Raw genomic sequence first — 19,483 nt, 5'->3', positions numbered from 1 at the left:
AAAAAGTGTACACAATCACTTCTAATACAACAGATAATTGTGGTGTTCCCAACCTACAGCTGAAAATAAACTTTTACAAGTGACAATTTGAAATCTTAAGATATAGAAACATTCACTGGTTATTCATTATAGGAGATTCACACACTGTATGCAAAATATTTACTCTCTAATAGGGAAAATACTCACAAAACACAGTGAACAAAACAAACGGCCTGATACAAACACGGTAAGAACTCAAGTCATTAATTCTGATCATACAGAGCCATTTCAAAAGCTCCTATGAAAGACTACAGGGAAGAATACTTCTTTCATTTGGCTGTCCTTTCATTGGAAGTAGTTAGCATTTTCATCAACACTCACATCATTCTTATGAATCCCAATTGTAGCAGGGAGCAGTTTCGCACAGGGACAATCTCGCTGGAGATACCTTCTCCAGAAGGGTCACTACTTGCTCTTAGTGAACAAGTAGCTTAAATATTAAGCCCTGTTATAGTAATTTAACATAACAATTTTGTAGCCAGAGGATTAGCTGAATGTTCTTCAAATAAAAATTCAGTTTAAAAGAAATTCTCTGTTCTTGGAAAATGTTTACAAAATGCCAGCAGTATGTATACATACAATCCACAAACACAGACTTCAAGCTTCATCTAATACAAAAATCTTTTAATATAATATTATCTTTTTTAAAAAATGAAAGCCTTTAGTAGTTTGTTACAATTTATAGACTCAGATAACATACTAAGAAGTAAACAATTTTTGTCTGGTTAAAACAAGCGGGTGTTAGGAATACAATAATCACAATCTGATCCTTTTCCGGCCTCTGCAGAATGCCCTCAGCAATCAGGCTTCTGCCCTTGCAGGATCCTATTTACAACCTGCAGCTTACAGCTGGAAACAAAGATATGAGGAAAGACTGATGTCTATATCATGGTATTTATGGACAGGATAAGGGAATATCCATGTAAGTATTCTGAGTAGAGTAGAGTAGAACATGATCTGAGAAAATTAAGTTTTGTGGAACAACTAAATAAAAAATAAATTATTCCTAGTCTTAATGGACAAAAAAAAAAAAAAAAAAAAAAAAAACACAAAAGCCCAAATCAACTTCGCAAAAGTTATAACACTTCAGATTAGTAACTTTCAATTTGTCATCCCACTCCTAAAGAAGCAATGCATGAACTGCTTCCAAAGGGTCCATAAAAGGTAAAAAAGAAAAAGCAAATTCTGATATGGTCTTTAACAGTCTCCATATATGTATTTTCTTGAAGGATCCACACCCATAAGTTTTTCAAAAATCAAAAAAGGCTGAAAAACACTACTACATGTTATTATCTAAATGATTTCTTCATTACATTAAGTTGTAAGTAATAAATGTATCTAAATGAGACAAGCTGAAAGCCAGCAAAGAATGGAGTTCTTATTGGAACAGACTAGAATACTGTAAGGTCATACCAAGAGGTGCACTTTTAGAAATTAAAATTCTGTAATGAGGGCTCAATAAAACTTCCATTGAATTCAACAACAATATTCACGTAATTAAAATTAAGCATTTTCTTAATATTTTCTTTGAGCAAGACTGAAATCAGTTAGAATAGCACTTTTAGTATGACAGAAGAAAAACAACAAACAGACAAGAAAAGCACAATGGATTTTTTTCCCTTAATCCGATAAAAGAGTGTTGCTCAATTTGAATGTTTCCTTTATATTGTTCAGAATTTAAATATCTCCATGCTGTGTTTGTGCAGGAGTGAGAAGGTAAAACTGTGAAAACCAAGAAGAAAGCAAAATACAGAAAAGGTGAATAAACCCATGAAAAGGTAATTAGTTTATCATTCTTCTCTGAGTTTTAGGCAGTTATGCGTTTTGCTTGTTTGTTCAACTCTAACAGGATCATTTTTATACGACAGAGAATAAAGCTTTGGTTCTTACAACCGACCATGCCGCATTACTGAAAGCCAACAATATCTTACACAGGCATCACCCCTGGGCACAAATCCATAGATACCGGACTACAGCATAAGGAAAATACAGATCACACACTTGCAGACTCCAGTACCCACTGACTTGGCTCTGCATCAATTCCCCATTTTCCAGCATAATGGAGGCTGATACACTTTGCCCACTGGACTAAAAGGAGCAGGAAGAAATGGGGACTAAGTCTTCTCTGGGTAGCTCTACATGCAAGCAGCTTTGGCTAGGCATCATTTACAGGGACCAACTCCACCTTGGCCTTGCCAGACTCTGGCTGGTCCCACGTGGAGCCAGGTGGGCACACACACTGAATTACATCCCTCTCCTGCAGGCTCCAAGGCAGCTCTTTAGCTGGCCCTGACCCAAACTGGCTCTGGCTATACCTGGTGCTGCAGAGTCTGGTGCAGATGTCAAGTGGCTCTGCTGGAAGCAGCCAAGAGCCAGCTGAGTTGAGGCAGGAAGTTCTTTGGATCGGAGGCGATGCCAGGGAAACAGCTCATGCTCTGTAGCATACAGACTACCGGGAAGACGGAATAGCTCCTGGAAGTAGCACAGTGCTTTCCATGTGGATTTGAGCTGGAAGATTTGAGCTGGAAGCCCAGGAGGGCGAAGCTGGCCCTGCACAGAGCCAGTGCTGGTGAGCTGCCATAGTGGCACAATTTGTCCTTTCTGTAACCTGCCAGTGAGTTTTTCTCAGCTGACAGCACCATGCTGAGTACCTAATATAGTTTCTTCCCATTCCTTATTCAGCGCTAAAGGCACCTATTCCGGCACAGGTAAGGTCAAATGTAGTCAAAAGGTACTGCAAGGGCAGTGGGTTGATATCCATTAAAACCATTGTAATGCAAAGCCCACAAAAGGTGATGGGCCATGAAGGCAGCTTCTGGACAGTGCCCCACATTATGGGGAAGTTAAGAATCCAGAAAGTAAGGTTTTCTACCTACACCTGCATCATGCTTCACAGTACATCCCAGGTTTGTGTTGGGTTTGGCCACTTATTTCAAGGAAGATCTAATTAAACTGGAGAGTAGCTTGCATGTTAACAAAGTATTTACACTCACTTGAAAGAAGACAGATAAAATTATGTTTAACCTACCTAAAGTATAACAACTCTATAATAAAATAATAAGCTGAACTTTATTATCTATGCATGTATTTGAACAAGAAAAAACGAGGAAACACAGATTCACAGCCCATGTTAGTATATGTTCTTTCAAAACAAAATAGTGAATAGAGAAACTAGACTTCAAATTCGGCAATGAAGTCATGCACTATTAATAGATTTAATTTCTAGAATGTTAATGGTTAATAAGAAATCTAATAATATAACAGAATATTAAACATCATCGTGGTTAGTGGCATCTCATTTGTCCAGGGTCAAGGAATAATTATTTTTAATTATCTGTGGTAAGACTGAGGTTTTTGGCATATAATGCATGAAACCTGTTAAGACTTTTTACTTTTCATAATCTTTAAAGATATATAGGAAGATAGCTGTCAGAACATCCTACAGGCTGCTTCTGATCATGTAGTTACATGTCTGAAACTGACAAAATGACCATCTGACAGAAAATTTGTACACAGAAAATTAAAAGCTGAGAATGAAGAACTCAGACAGAGCAAACATTTTTATATTGAACAGAGTGTGAAAAAAGTCTCCTAAGAAACAGATACAGGTTTGCCTGCCAAAAAAAAAAATGCTTGGAGCAGGCGCAGTCTTATCACTAGTATTCATCAAGTTTTATTGTTAAAACTAAACTCTGCCCTGAGAAGCAGTCTTTTAAAATATTCTTTCAAACTATCACATCCTCTCATTAGAAATTAAAAGTTTATTTTCTCCTTCAGACACCTGCTGTCCTCTTCAAGTACTGTAATGTGACACTCGACATGCAGTTGAATTATTCTAATATAACATACACCAGATGTCATGACCACACTTCACTTTAACTTGAGAAAAATCAAAAAGAACAAAGTGTGAACTCGATTCAAGGTGTAAAGAAAAATCTCAAATTCCATGGGAACATATGAGACCTAAAAAGTGTCATTAAGTATTATCATTTCTATTGTATTTAAGTATGAATTCTTGTAAACAGCAACTCTGTCTGAGTCCATTCTTACATCAGAAATTACAGCATATTTGCTCTAACAATTTCTATGATCATTTTTACAAGCTTACTTCCAAAGTGCCACAATTGTACACAAGCAAAGAAACAGTCACCGACTGTCAAATTACAGCTTAAAGTTATTCATCTTGTGCCATTTGAGCATTTGCCCTACAGCTTTTGACAAACATTCATGTTTTTTTTTCTCACTTCATCAGTCTCCTCAACTGAAATGGCAGGTGAAGTGCAAGTTAATTTAGAGCACAGTCCAACTGTTATTTCAGACAAGAGAGGGAGCTGTGAGCCGAGAAAGAAGTTATATGTAGGGCACAGTGGGAACACTGCTAATAATGCAAAAGGTTAGTGAATGGCAGCTAATAATGTGAAAGGTCAGTGAAGAGTGGTTTGGTTCTTTTTTGGCATATTTTGTTTACATTTTAGTTTAAATAAAAAAATACGTTTGTAACAGAACAAACCTCAGGTAGTTAAACACATTAATTAAATACTGTGGTACTGGCAAAACCTGTAGCAATGACTGAAAATTTAAAGTCATATTTATGAGCCAAGATCAGAAAAATTCTGCTATTTCACCCCAAGCAGCACCAATGAGATTTGCCTTCAAGAAGTCTTAAAGAGCAAGAAAAAAAAGCCCTCGTGGATACACTATGGGCTGCAATTTAGGAAAACTTGTTTGAATTCTCAGCTCTCCAACATCTTCAAGCATTATCTCTCACAAGCCATTTAATATGTGGGCACCTCAGGCATCTTCATTTGGGCAGGGAGAGGGAGAGAAAAGAGAGGAAGCAAAGAAAGGGAGCGAACAGCACTTTCGCAGTTGGCTGATTGTTATCAAGCAGTATGTATTTTATTCCAGTAATATACCACCACAGATCCATACTAAAGCAAGATCGCTGAACTGTAATTCCGCTTTCATCCCTGTGTGTCACTGTTCCCTAAGCCCAGAAGGTATGCGTTTTCAACTGTTTATCCTGAAAAAGGAGTTGAAAGTGTGCTTTTGCCACAGCTGGCCAAACAAGTGGGTCCTTTTAAGAGCACATACTGTGAGTGACATGGCAAATTAGTCAGATCTGCAGATATTGTGTAGCAGGTTTGATCCACAATTTATAGTGAGTTTGAGCGAAGCAATAAACTCTTCTGAAAACTTGGGAGTACGTTCCTTGGGAGTAAGTTACTGCCTCCTTTGTGTACTTGATGCCCACTGAAAATAAAATAAAGTTTACTGGTCTTACAACAAAACCCTCACAGAAACATCCTGGAATTCAATTCACTCAGGCCAGTTCCTCCCTTATCCTGAAACCAGGCACAGTCGTAAAAGGAAGCTCATGCCTACGGCCCAGACACTTCCCACATCGCAGACGGGCAACCGCCACTCACCTACGATCCTCAGATTTGGGGATGGGGTTGGTGCAGCGTTGGCTGTTATACTTGGCCACATATTCACATTGCTTGAAGGGGGCAGTCTTGTCCTCCAGAACGTGTCTGATACAGAAGGCGTAGCCGTTAAGTCGCCTCTGCTTGCACAGTTTGGGGCTATACGAGCACAAGGGCTTATTGTCAACCTCAGAGAAGTGTATGTGTTTGCCTTCATACATCACGTGACTCTATTCCTTGTGAACATCAGCTGAAAGAACCAAAATATTAAGAAAAATCACATAAGGAAAAGGAAATGCATTCAGTTATACATTGTGTATTTCATGTTGGTGGGAAGGAGGGACCCAAAACAATACCTGATTTTAAATCTTCTGTATCATATCAATGTTAAGAGAGAGCCCCAAGGACACCACTATCCTGGAATGATGATGAATCAAGATGAAGCAGATTGTCTACGGAAAATATCAAAAAGGTCAAAGTCAGTCAGAATACAACAGATAGGATCATCCTGCTTAATAAGTGAGTGGCTAGAAGCAGCCACTTAACCTGTGATTCAGGTAGCATCCAATAAACCAAATTCATTAGCACAACAGTTTTCAACTAGCAGTCACAGATCTCTGGAAACTGTAAAAGGAAATTATTGAAGAAAAAAAGTTTACCATCACCTTGCTTAAACCTGCCAAAAAAACCTCCACTCATCTACCAGTAAATTATTAGGAGTTACAAGTTGAAAAAGGTTAAGCAACAAATTAGATTACCTGTTTTCAGGAATCACGTTGAATGCTGGCATAACATTAACTCATTTGATCACAATAAAGGTTTTTATTTAAGTATCTTTGCTCTACCAAATATTAATTTTATCATGCAGTGCAGGACTTTTTCTTTTTAATCTGTCTTTATCACACCTGGTGAACAGACTTCACATCTTAAAGTTGCACAAACTTTTGCAAGCATCAGTATAAAGTCCTTCCTAAGGTCATCACAATCCTTCAGAGCTTCACCTACCTTATTGTGTTTGTTTTATGTAAATGCTGTCCTTAATGATTACTCCCATTGACCCCAGGAAGGCTGAAATGTCATTTCAGCAGGAGGCCGTTTTCTTCCCCATTGCCCCAAAACAGATTCCCACACTGCAATGAAATACCAAATTCATAAAAACTTAAGGTACTCTTCACAGGGATCTCCTGGAAAGAGTGCAGCAGAGGGACACAAAGATGATACAGGGCCTGGAGCATCTTCCCTATGAGGGAAGGGAGGTTGTGGAGTCTCCTCTGGAGATATTCAAGGCCCATCTGGTCACCTACCTGGGCAACCTGCTCTAAGGAACCTGCTTTGGCAGGGGGGTTGGACCCAATGATCTCTGGAGGTCCCTTCCAACCCTTATAATTCTGTGATTCTGTGATTTTCCACCACTATGCAGTCTTTAGCAATCAATTTTTTTTTAAACACACACACAGAAAAAAAAAAACAAAACAACAAAGCAGCATCAAGGAATATTTAACAGTACATACAACCTGCAGCTCCTTTGCTAGAGCCAGCTTAACCTGCAAAAGGCAGCTCTTACTCAGAAAGGTCATCCTGAAGCACAGGAATAAACTCTTGAAGATGGTGTGCTCAGTACAGTTCAGTTCCATACGCATTATATACCAAGCAAAGAACATACATAAAGATGATATTCAGGAAATATGTAGTAAATGACATGGGACAAATGTACAGATTACCACCTCAACTGACTTAGTTATTCCCAAGGCCCCAGATGGCAAGGGAAGGGAACCTATGGCCTTTACAGAAAAGATCCCACTTCCTCTGGTGAAGGAACAGGACTTCTCTCCCCACTGCATAAAAACACCTTGAGAAAACAAAAAGTAACTTTCCTGGATCCCCAAATGCTGTGGTACTTGAAGTCACTATGACAAAACCAAACACCCTAATGTACCTCTAGCAGTAAACTGCATAAAGCTGACACTTCCATTAGCACACATCTAGCTGTACAGCCAGGACAGAAGCACTAAAAATTCAAAGACACACTTAACAATTATTTAAATAGTTTTACAAGTACACATGCAGCACATACAGCATGCAGATTGGAGACTTGCCACAAAACGTAGGTGGCATGAACACCAGCAACCTGATTAATCATTTGACATTAACTAGGATCACCCCATGTTTCCTCTTCATACACAGTTCCCTTTCCACACTCCAGGGCAGGGGCCTGGCACTTTGTTTACACCAAACAGCCAAAACACAAGCACAGACATCAAAAACAGTTCCTATCACCTTTCCCTTGATGCAGGGGAGCACAGGAAAGCAGAGTGCATAAATTTAAAACTGATCATTGGCGTATGGCCCTTCACAACATATCTACCCTACAAGCAACTATGTGAAAGAAAAGAAATCCCACAGCCTAGCAATAGGTGGTGACCTGGGTTTGAGTCCCAAATGCTTGATAAACAGCTCTCTCTATTACTATGGTAGAGAGAGTAATCAAATGGGTCTCAACCAATTGCATCTCTTACACAGAGTGCAACAGACAAAGTCTTTTGCTCTGGAGTTTGCTGCTCTTAACAGCTACCCAAGGCTTGTATTTGTGACATGCTGGACAGGATGAAAAATTGGAAAGAACATCTGAATCTTCAAAGATGGGGTTACTCACACGCTGCTCTCTTTCTCTTGTATTTACCAGCACCTTTCAAGCTACTGCTATTATGCTTTGTAGAGTTTTTAGATTGATCAATGACCTCCTTCTCTTTTGCACAACCCAGCAATATTTCTTTCCTGAAGGTTATCAAGCAACAGACCAAAAAAAGAGTTTTTCAGAGCAGTTCCAAAGTAAACAACAAGAAACACATATCCGGGGTTCCTAAGTTAGGTTTCTGTAAGAAAAATACACTGCAGTTCTCAGCCACTATAATCCTGGATTTATTCTTGTGTCCCCAGTCTTATTTTTGGATTTAGCTTGCAATTAAGTCTTATTTTTGCACTTAACTTGACTGTGTCAAGGAAGGCGCGGTATTTTCCATCTCACTTGTCAGAAAGATGCAGGACACAAGTATGATGCCATATGAAACATTTAAGCAAAAATACTAAAAGTAATCCTCAGGGAAACCAACGAGCTCAAGCATGTATTTGGGGTCTATATATACACATAAAAAAATAACCATATTAAAAATCCTGATAGGAATCGAACAGAGCAACTACAGAGTAATGAACAGAAAGAGAGCTGATACACCTGGCAGACAGGGTTATATAGAAAAACTACAGCAATTCTCTCAAACTGCAATGATATCTTTATTGGCAGACTCCTATACAGACCTCCAAAAGACAGCAGCACTGTGCAGGCGCGCTGCCGGAGACTGAACTCATGCTATGCCTAAAACGAGCCTTTTCATTTAGTTCCATGCTACGTACATATACACACACAAATACAACAACGACTTTTTAATCTCTCAATTCTGATTTAATCTGATGTAGTATTTTATTTCGAGCAAAAGAGACAGGAGTTCTTAACAGAGCTTTTTGCTGCTACACAAAAGTAGCACAAGCATGGAACAGGCACATGTCGCCTAACTGAAGAGAACTGAAACTACACTTAGCTAAATAGTGGGTGGGGGAGAAATTATTTTTGTCCCACAGGATTCAGTAAGAGATGACGGAAACATGGACTTCCCCTGGAAAAATCAAAAGCTTAAGCAGCTGTACTTCGCTGCAAAAATATCAGGGTAGAAAACCTTTTGGAAGTAGTTTTGGGGTTTGCAACTACACTCCACGCTGAAGCTGCAGAGAGGTTCAAAACAAACATAGTTCATGCCTGCATGTGCTCACACTGGCTTAAGCCACAACTCATGAATGAGAAACCAGAGGCTACTTCTTGAGGAATCTACATTTTCCTCAAACTGGTTCTAAACAAATGATTTAGAGAGTCTGAAGCAACAATGCAAAGAACAGAAGAGAACCCAGAAATCTTGTCATTGTGAAATAATGTAGGTAGGACATGAGTGATGCTGAAAAACATGATAGTGGTAAGGGATAAGGTGAATACAGAGCAGTCATGTACCAAATCACACAACATTAGAACTAGGGACACTTGAGAAAGCTAGATTGACTCAAAATATATTAAAGAAATATTTCTTTATTTTTGCTACTCACAAGTGGTGAGCTGCTGAACTTGCTGTCATGGGAAGCTATGGAAGCAGACAGCATCAGCAGGTTCAAAAAGTTCATAGACAATGGGGACAGATACTAAAGGAAATGGGCAGTGATATACTCGCCAGCATGCCTAATTTCATAAATACAGATGTTGGAGGAGCAAGAGGAAATAAATAAATAAAAAGCAGCTGGGCTTTCATACTGTCCATAAATAGCATCAGTTAGTCCCACTGTCCAAGACAGAACAGTGGGCAGGATCGACCCCTAATCTTACCCGGCAGGGTACTCCTTATGTTCTTATAACCTTACCCCTAACATTTGTAATTTGGTGACATTAATTTCTCCCCTTCTCCCACTTTTTATACCTGAACAGATGACTGGAAGAGAATCTACTTGCCGCGGTAAAAGCCCTATCTGGACATGTAAAGAGCAACAAATTGAGTGCCCTAGTAAAGCTTTCCAGCAAGGACAGGCAGGACCCAGAGCAGAGTCACACTCTGTGACAGCACCACTTTGAGCAGAACTACTTGTCCTGCTGAGTGCAGCCACTGGTGGCCTGTAAGACAACAGGGAGTGGTTTGCAAGGTGACAGTGAAAGAGAAATAAAAGACCTAAACACACACATGCACACACCTCTGCAACTGTCAGTGCCTGCTGCCAGGCACTGGAAGAAGCCAGCTCACAACTGCTTTTAGCACTCCCAAAGAGGTGTAATCGGTTTCCTTGCAGCGCACATCAACTCCAAGACAACTAAGCTGTAGCTCTGCACTCCACGTACCCTCTCCTCAAACAGTTAAACGGTCCTTCAGAGAGGTCAGGAAATGCTGTCACAGCAAACTTTGGGGAAAAATCTTTGCTAGATCATACTGAGTATCTGTATCATGTCACACTGAAATTTGGTACCTTCATCATCAGTATTTTACAGATAAGTTAATGGCTACTAGAAAGCCTGAAAATTTGCAGTCCCAAAACCCAATCAGTAATCCTAAGAAAACCCTGAGCATAAAATAATTTAAACCATGTGGGTTAAACACACTCTTAAATGTATGCTCAGAATTTGACATTCAACCTAAATGAGACCAAATTTAGGCAATGGAATCCCCAAATGCGTTGTAAATTGCAACACAATTACACATCCGTGGTTAAAATATGTATGATTAAGAGGAGAACTTAGAGGTTCACAGACTGCATCCAAATAAAAGTCACGACTAAAGACATCTTAACTGTGTTGGTTTGAATTTCCTAACACCAGTGCAGATTTAATGCTATATTGCTTGGTGTGTTCATGAGATTTCACAGACAAGGTACAACAGTCTACATACGCTTCCAAAACCATCAACCTGAGGCTAGAAAGCAGAACTCAGATCTCCCTGAAGCTCAGCTTTTCCACAAAAACAGGCAGCATAAATAGTAGCTTTACCAATTCTTCAATTTGACCAAGAGATGAATTCCCTGTGTTCCACTTGCCTGACCCTTTTGCTGGGACCAACAGTAAATATATGGATTTTAAGGTGTTCTGGCAACATGCAATCTAATCCATTCAGAGATGAGCAGAGACCATAAAAAATCATGACAAAAAGACACACATTTAAAGCTACCTTACTGTAAAACCTTCCCATCAGTACTAGTAAAAATATAAGAAAGAAAGAAAGCAAAAATACTCCTAGTAAAAATATAAGAAAGAAAGAAAGCAAAAATACTCCTTTTTCTTTCCATTTCATACCAGGCAATGAGCATCTCTCTGGGAAGTGCTCTGTTCTATCAAGAGAAGCTACACCACATCTAATTGTGGTTGACATCAACACCACAAAGCTGTAACTTCTGTCCCCATCCTACAACTTAACCATAACTTTGGCTTAGCTCTGGTCATTCAACAACTCAGACCTCTACCATGCTCAGCTACCAAACCGAGCCTGCTGTAATTCTAGAAACAAAACAGTCTTATTAGTAAAAGCATCCAAAATGAGATAAAAAAAAAAAACACTTGGAAGCAACCAAAGTCAGCTACATGGATGTTTATAAGGGACAATTTTATTAACCTGAGGAAAATGCTTGTTCAGTAAGACCTCTGAAGAGCCCCACACAAGTACAGGCATTGCATATGTGTGCCTGTACCCAAATAGATCTACCTGCAAGGCCAAGGCACTTAACATATAAGATAGTACAACACATTTTTAGTTGCCACCTAGAATCATATTTTCGACTAATTTTGCATGTGAAAATCTACCTAGGAAGACAGAAGCAGCAACAATCGTCCTCATTCTGCCTTTTTAGAAAGCTTCTACTCTGCAAAAAGGCAATTTATATTGCATAAGGACATCCAGTATATTAACAGAAAAGCAGCACTACATTTTAAGCAACACCAACAATATGAATTATGCTTCATAATATAATACAATAAACACAGAACTAAATTTTAGTATTATTCCTAGTAATAACTAAATAACATGTAGACTGGTAACAAGTTCCAATCAACAGCAGAAAACATAACTAAGGAGGGGGGGAAAGGCACTTTCTATTCTAAACTGACCAGGTTGTTGTTTTTGTTTTCCTATACAAAATGAACTTCAGCAGGCAAGTTAATTTCTCCTGATTCACCCATCTGATAAATAGTACCTTAAATAAAATGTGACAAAGACAGCCCAAAATCTGAAAACCAACAAGCTTTTAAGACTGCAGGAATTTAAGAAACTTCAAAGGATTTCTTGGGAGGAAAGATGCTCAGTAGAAAGATTTGTAACTGAAAACCATAGCTACAAGCACACTCCTATAGATTTCAATAAAACATTTCCTAAATATGGTTATTCCTGATCTAAGTAAGGCTCCAGACTGGTTCCATATCACTGGAAGTCTTTTGAACAAGGATTTCTCTATTTGACCTGACGGTCTAAGGCCCCAGTCCTGCAGTCCTATCCACACAGGCAGATTTTCATGCTTGCACAGAAACATGCTTATTTCAACATGGCCATAAACAAGACCAGGGTTTGCCAGGGAGACTGGGGCTGCAGAAAGAAGGCCTTCAGACACAGCAATAAATGGAACATTTAGGCAATTGCAACATCACAAAAAATGCACTTTAAAATGTTATCTCAAAATATCAAAACCATGATCCAGAAAGAAACCAGAGACTGAAACATACCACAGGATACCTTGCATCTGCACTTGAATTTACAAAAAAAAAAAAAAAAAAAAAAAAAGCCATAAGTCCAAGTCTTTTATTTATTCAAATAACAGCTAACCTGCACTTGCATATGACGTTAAATAAAATGCCTTAGCCTCATTTCTAGTCCCAATGGTGCAAAGACAAACAAACTTATTTTCACACAATACCAGAGTATCATTCTTGCTTCAGTGGGAATACTCAATAAATAAAATAAAGCAGCAGAGCTCCTCACAGAGCAGCCTTTTAGCAGTTGTAAGCTATCAAAGTTTCAATATGGTATTACAATAAATTTGTACCTCCTGAGGATCTACCATACTGCGAGAGCATGGTACATGCAACTCTGTAGGACCAGGCCCTACATAAAACTCATTCATTCATCATAGAAGTACTGAAACATCAAAATTACTCCTACTAAGTAAATTTGGGGTTGCGTTCCGTAGACAATTTAGCTTTACAATTAAATTTATCTTACATGCTTATACATTACAAACAAATCACATAAAAGGTTGAAGATGGCTGTGAAAATGTCACTGGCCTGTGAGTGACAGCTACACGCAAAACATTAGTGTTAGGGTTTATCCATCATCAGCACTGCCCGGTCAGTAAGGTCTTAGTATGACACTCCGACAGTACAACAGTGCCCACAGGATAGGACGCTTAGCTGTAAGGGAATGATGCACTGCCCTAAATTTGCCAATTTTAAGTATACCAATCCTCAAAAATTGAGAGCATCCTTAAAATAAACCCTCATCATATGTTGTTAAGTAACAAAGTTAGAACTAACTATAGATCTACATATTTTAATCAGATGGTGTAATATAAGGCTTTAAGCTAAGTGTTGCTGTCATTCCCCAAATTTATTCAAGGTTACTTGTACAAAGCAATTAGCCTTCTAAACTAAAAGACATTTTAAGGAACATTTAATCCAAACTACACATCTCCAGCATTAGAAACCAGAACTATTTCACCTGTGCTGGGTGAAGCGTGTTGGCTGGCTTTCCAGTGGGCTCACTTCACAACTACCAGACGTTCCTTTCCCTGAAAAAAAGCATCCTTTCACTTCCAGCTCCCGGCAGCAGCACCGAGAAGGCGACTCCTAACCCCACACCTGCCCCAAGGACCGACCGGGCCCCGACCCACGCTGGGACCCCTTGCCACGTTTGGGGACGCGGGATGGGGCCTGAGTCCGAGTCCCACTGTGCCCTGGCTGTTGAGGGGAGCCCCTTCCCCTGGCTGGGGTCTGTCCCCCCAGCCCACTCACACCCACCGGCCCTGGTGGGGCTGGGGGTGACCATGGGACCCCGGGCAGGCCAGGGGCAGCCCCCAGCCCTGGCACATGGCAGGGCAGGGAGGCGAGGCTGAGCTGGCCCCTCACCCCCCGCCCTCACCCCCGGTTTTGGGGGGCACCCCGATACGGGGGCACAGCACCGGGGGAGGGCACTATAGGCACTCTGACGGCCTCCCCCAACCCCAAAAAGCCCCCCCAAAAAAGTTGCGGGGCGAAACCACCCGGGGCGAGGGGACACAACGGGGACGGGTGCGGGGGGGGTGGCGGGCAGGGGGGGGGCGGCGGCCGCGTCCCGGGGCACCCCCGGTGCATCCCCGCGGCCGCCGAGGCGGGGGCGCCGAGGGGGGGCGAGCACCCCAAAAACGCCGAGAAACTTTCCAGGCCGCGGCCCCGCACGCCCCGCGGGACCGGCACCGCCTCCGCCGCGGCGGCCCCGGACCGGGCTGGGGGCAGGGGTGCCCCCCACCACCACCCCCCCCCGCGCCGCCGCTCATTAAAAGTCATTTTGGGAAATTAATGCCGCCCCCGGCCCCCCCCGGCCCGCGCCCCTCCCGCCGCCGCCCCCCCACTCCCCCCTTCGCCGCCCCGCGGAGGTTGGGGGGGGGTGGAAGCGGCCCCGCCGCGGCGCCCCCGCCGCCTTCCCCCCGGCCGCCCGGCTCCGGCTCCGGCAGCGGCGGGGCTCGGCCCGCTTTGGGCCCGGGGCCCGGCGCGGGGGGCCCGGCCCGGCCCGGCGGGGCGGGGAGCGGAGCGGAGCGGCCAGGCCGCGCCGCGCTGAGGCCTAGCGCCCCCCCCCCCCCGTTCTCCCCCGCCGCCCTTCACCTCCCGGGCAAAGGCGCCGCAGCGCCGCGCCCCGAGCCTCCCGCTGGGTCCCGGCCACCGTCTCACCCCCCTCCGGGGCTCCTCTGGGCGCCCGAGAGCCGCGAACCCCCCCCGGCTCCCCGCACCCCCCGCTGCGGCCTACCCCGCCCCGGCCGAGCCCCGGCCTCGCGTAGCCCGCCTCCCCGCCCGCCCTGTACCCTTCGCACCGCCTGCCGCGCTACGCGAGCCCGGGGATGCAGGCCGGGCCTGGCTTACCTTTCCAGCTGCTTTTTTTTTCTCCTCTCTCTCCTCTCCCCCCTTTCCCTCTGTTGGGCTGACAGATCAGAGTTTCCTCCCCAGCAGAGGGACTGGGAATGGGCTCGGGCTCTGTGCTGAGGAGCTGCTGCCCCCCTGGCTCTGAGAAGATCCTGCTTTTTGTGGGGAGGAAGCTTTGGGGGCTCTTTATTATTTTAAAACTACAAAGTGCTCAGAGGGTAGGTGATTATTAAGGGGAATCCCTGAATATATTCTCCAGCAAAGAAGGCAGGGCTGCTGGGGCTGCTCAAGAAGAGAGCCAGCAGCCTCCTACAGCACCACTACAGGCACCGAGAGGACATAACATCAGAGAGCGGTTCCTCTGCCCTCCAAAACAACAACTTTCCTACCATCTTGGAGGTAGTAGAGGGAGAGAGGGAGGGGGAAAAAAGTACAGAAGGTTTTTATAAAGTGTCAATTTGGGGGAGGGAGCCAAATGGCCAAAAACAATTTTTTTTTTAATCATTTATATGACTTTTTATTTAAAATAAAAATAAAATACAAAGGCATGAGGCTTAAAGAGATAATTTTCTTTATAACGAAATAAGATCAGCTTTCTGGGAAAAAAAAAAAAAAAAAGAAGGTATGGTCATTTTTTTTTAACTTTTATTTTTCTTTAAAAATTAAAAAAATGTATCTTTTTTCCTATAATTTAAAATGTAGATAAGTTTTTATCGTTGTTGATTGATAGTTCTAAAAATTAATGTACAAGTGTGAAGTTGGTATAACTTTTTTGGTGCTGCTGCTCTCAGTAGAACAACTGAAATTGATGTGGGACTGGTTGGTAGAACTGTGTCGTTATGTCTTCTCTCTCGAGGCATTGTAAATAAAACTGAATGTACAGGTAGGAAAAAAGCTCTTAATTTTTTTTTTTTTTTTTTGGGGGGTGGGAGTCGTGTAAAAAAGCCTTGGGGGATTTAATGCAAGTGAGTGGAGCCTGTGATATATATCTTAAAAATTCTGCAAATCTGTCGTAAATTTAGCATTGTCTGCCCTTCAGTATGGGATGTGAAAAATAGAGCTCAGAAAAAAATTGGAGGTAATAATTGAATTTTCTTTTTAATATTTTCAAAGCACTTTATAGCCTTCTAAAAATCTGTTTTGGTTCTTTTTAAGTTACTGTTTTGATTTGGGGGCTTTGTTCCTGATATTTATGAATAGCATTATTCCTGACTTCTTTCTTACAGAGTTGAGAAATGTTATTAATTTATACTACAATACCTTGTAATGCAGAATGGTCGTTGTGTTTTTCTTTTTTGCAGAAGCCTTTATTAAATTGTTAAAAATGTATGGAAAGCTGTCAAAATAATGTGAGATGCCACTGTATCCATAGGTGAAGACACTGATCACTGTGTTCAGCAGACCTATGATAATATTGCTTGGAATAGGGTTATACTCAGCCCTGTACAGGGATGAACTGCTAAAATATCTATTTATTTCTCCTGAAAGAAGATAAAATAATCAGAAAACTAATGAGCTATATGAGCTAATGAGCATGAAAAAATGCATTTAATTTTTTTTTCCATTGTAAAAATTAGTCAGGTGGTATAGGCTAATTGAACTGCAATCAGACTGAAGTCATGTGAATGAAGGTATTGAATTTTTATCACTTCCTCCCTTGCCTCTGTCAGATCTGAAATATATTGCATTATCTCAATTACTGTAAACTTTTATTTAAAGATATATGTTTTTTTCTGAATTTTGATACATTCCCTTATGAAAACATGCATTGTAAGTTGCCTTGCTAGTATTGTGAGCGTAGTTTGTGTGTTTATAGTGGCATTTTAATTTAGATAAATTAGTTTGAATTAAAATATAATTAAAAGTCAGTTGGTCTGTGCATCAAACTGCATATTTTTGCTCGACTGGATTATTTTTTTTTTAAAGATTATGGTTGGTCCAATTAGCGTACTTAAATAATGCTGAGTGTTGCATTCTGTGGAGTTAACTGCAAAGGTTTTTTTAATCATATTATTAATTTATTAAATGCATTATTCTGCTCTGACACTAGGAAAAAATAGTAATAACCAAATGCATTGCTCCTACATCTTATTTAAAAAGTTTGTGTAGAAGGCCACATAAGGAGGGCACTTCATAATCTTACCAGTCATGATTGTGTTGTTTGAACCATGACATGTAATGATTATTTTTGTAGGATATTTAAACAAAAATACTTTACAATTTTATATTTAAAATTCACTACAGGAGTGATAGGGATTGCAAATGTTGCTCATGATCTGGATGATTTAAAAAAAAAAAAAAAAAAAAAAAAAAAAAACAACCTTGAAATATTACAAATAATTGATCTCCTGTGCCAATGGATTCAGAAATCCAACAAATGCAGCATAAGCTAATATTTCCTTTTATTCTAGAAAAAAAGTAAAGGACCAAATTCTCAGACCCCAGTTTTTCAAATGCTTGGAGGCCTGATTAATAATTGAAAGGTGTTTGAAGAATTACTCAATACTTACTTGCATAAAACTCTTATGAGGTCATTAGAATACAGAATTCAAGTTTCTGCACTGTTTTTTGAAAAGAATTGCCACTTCTAAGTAGATCAGTAGTTTAGTGTAACTCAGATGTAAGTTTGTTCTCTTTATTGCACAGTTAAGAAAATTTTAGTGTTTTAGAGAGAGGCGTAACACAAACAACTGATCTGTACTGAGACTTCTGAGAACGCCCATAGAGCACACTGAGGACTCTTTAAAAATGGGACACAGATGATACAATGTGTTAGAGAAAAGGCTATGAAAGCACTTGAGAATCCAACTACAGAGACAATATTAAACCCTTTCTTTGGCTTATGTACTTGACTTCGCGGGTACTGACTTTAATCGGATTACGTGCATGCCTAAATTTAAACATGCATCATAGTAGCATTACACATTTTGGTGACATCCTGAGATCTGTTTGATGTGTGTAAATTGCAAAACCAGAAGCTTAATGCTAAAGAGAAACATTTTGAATCTAATTTGTAATAGGAAAATTGGAAAGGGATGTTTTTGAGTGTCTTTTTCTAGGAAAAACAAAACAAAATGCACAACTCTTTAAGGAGGATAAAGAGGAAAAAATCACTAGATCTTAAATACATGGACTGTTGTGTAATTATTCAACAGAGAAATGAATATCTCCACACTATGTACAGAGGAATTTATTTAACACAACTTTATTTGCCTGAGAGAATTCAAAATATTTACTTTTTAGCTACTTGCTAAAAATTGCAAATATTATTTTATTTGTTTTTATTTGCTCACAACAAAATGTTACACTAACACTTCAAAGGAGCAAATTCTATTAGTTCTAGTAATGTAGAATCTTAAATATCTAAAATATTTTTTATGGACAAGACTCGTAACTTGTGAGTCGCATAATTTTGACAGACTGGTTCAGCACTCTGGAATTATTTTAGAGAAGAAAATTGGTGTCCATGGCTCCTGTACCAGGACAGCGTGTGACCCCAAAGCCAGAAACATTCCCTGTGCAAAATGCAGACGCGAATTCTGGAGATTTCATTTCCTCGTTACAGACTAGGTCTGCGTGGCCAAACCCCTGGACCAACCGCTCCAGCCAGTAGACATGCTCTGTGCTTGAGCACGGAGTGGTCAAAGAAAATTAATGTTCCCTAAATCACTAGTTCCTAGCTAATGAGGCATACTTTGCTGATGTGCCTCACTAGTATTAATAGTGAGACAGAGGGCAGCATCATAGCGAATAAGCTTTGTGAGTCTAATAAAAGAAATGGAATAAATGCTTTAGGTTGTAGACCAGTTATTGGAGGAGGCCGCTTCAAAAAGGAAGTTTTGACTCTCTCCCAAAGTTATATGCATTCCAAATGCAGACCTCTAGCACCTCTGGAGCTTGGCTTAGACTTGGTGCACATAGTGAAGGTCTTAGCTTTTCAGCAAACAGCGTTATGATATTGGTGGGGTGGTATTACTGCTTGACAGACACATAGGTTCTGAGGAAACGGTTCCAGTGTCTTTAAATGCTTGTGAAAGTGATCAGCAATGTATTTAAAATACATGAGAGTATTGGAAAGGGGAGGAACAATTCTGGGCGGATTGTTAGAGATTTTCATGCACAGAGCCACACTTATGTATAAGATTTTGTCTTTAGGAGTTTAAACACTGATGAGGAAAAAAAAATCTGATAAGATCCATTCATCTTAGTTAGACCTTGAGCAGCAGTTTTACGTAGTGTTGGTTTATTTAATTGTGGTGAGTTCTGGAGTCAAGATATCCACAGGACAAACCATTCGCAGAGCTAAGTCATTTTGCTTTACTTCCTTTAGTCATAAATGCTAGCAAA

At 40.7% G+C, this 19,483-nt stretch overlaps 1 protein-coding gene across 3 annotated transcripts in view; it reads right to left on the bottom strand.

Moving 5' to 3' along the window:
- INO80D (INO80 complex subunit D) overlaps positions 1-15,387 on the bottom strand; it is a 44,637-nt gene extending 29,250 nt beyond the window's left edge. For 2 of the 3 annotated variants that reach the window (XM_032189722.1, XM_032189723.1), the window contains exons 1-3: positions 13,743-14,048; positions 5,822-5,917; positions 5,469-5,715 (exon numbers count right to left, since the gene is read on the bottom strand). In XM_032189722.1, the coding sequence (XP_032045613.1) occupies positions 5,469-5,686 (218 nt within the window). In that variant the 5' untranslated portion in view covers positions 5,687-5,715; positions 5,822-5,917; positions 13,743-14,048. Of the gene's footprint in view, positions 1-5,468; positions 5,716-5,821; positions 5,918-13,742; positions 14,049-15,136 lie in introns of those variants that run through there. The other variant, XM_032189721.1, reaches the window with a different exon arrangement.
- Positions 15,388-19,483: the final 4,096 nt, after the last annotated feature.

This window comes from Aythya fuligula, chromosome 6, assembly GCF_009819795.1.
Source record: "Aythya fuligula isolate bAytFul2 chromosome 6, bAytFul2.pri, whole genome shotgun sequence".
In the NCBI taxonomy this organism is placed as follows: Eukaryota; Metazoa; Chordata; class Aves; order Anseriformes; family Anatidae; genus Aythya; species Aythya fuligula.
Note: the sequence above shows the minus strand (reverse complement) of the source record. Positions and strands in the feature narration are given on the sequence as shown.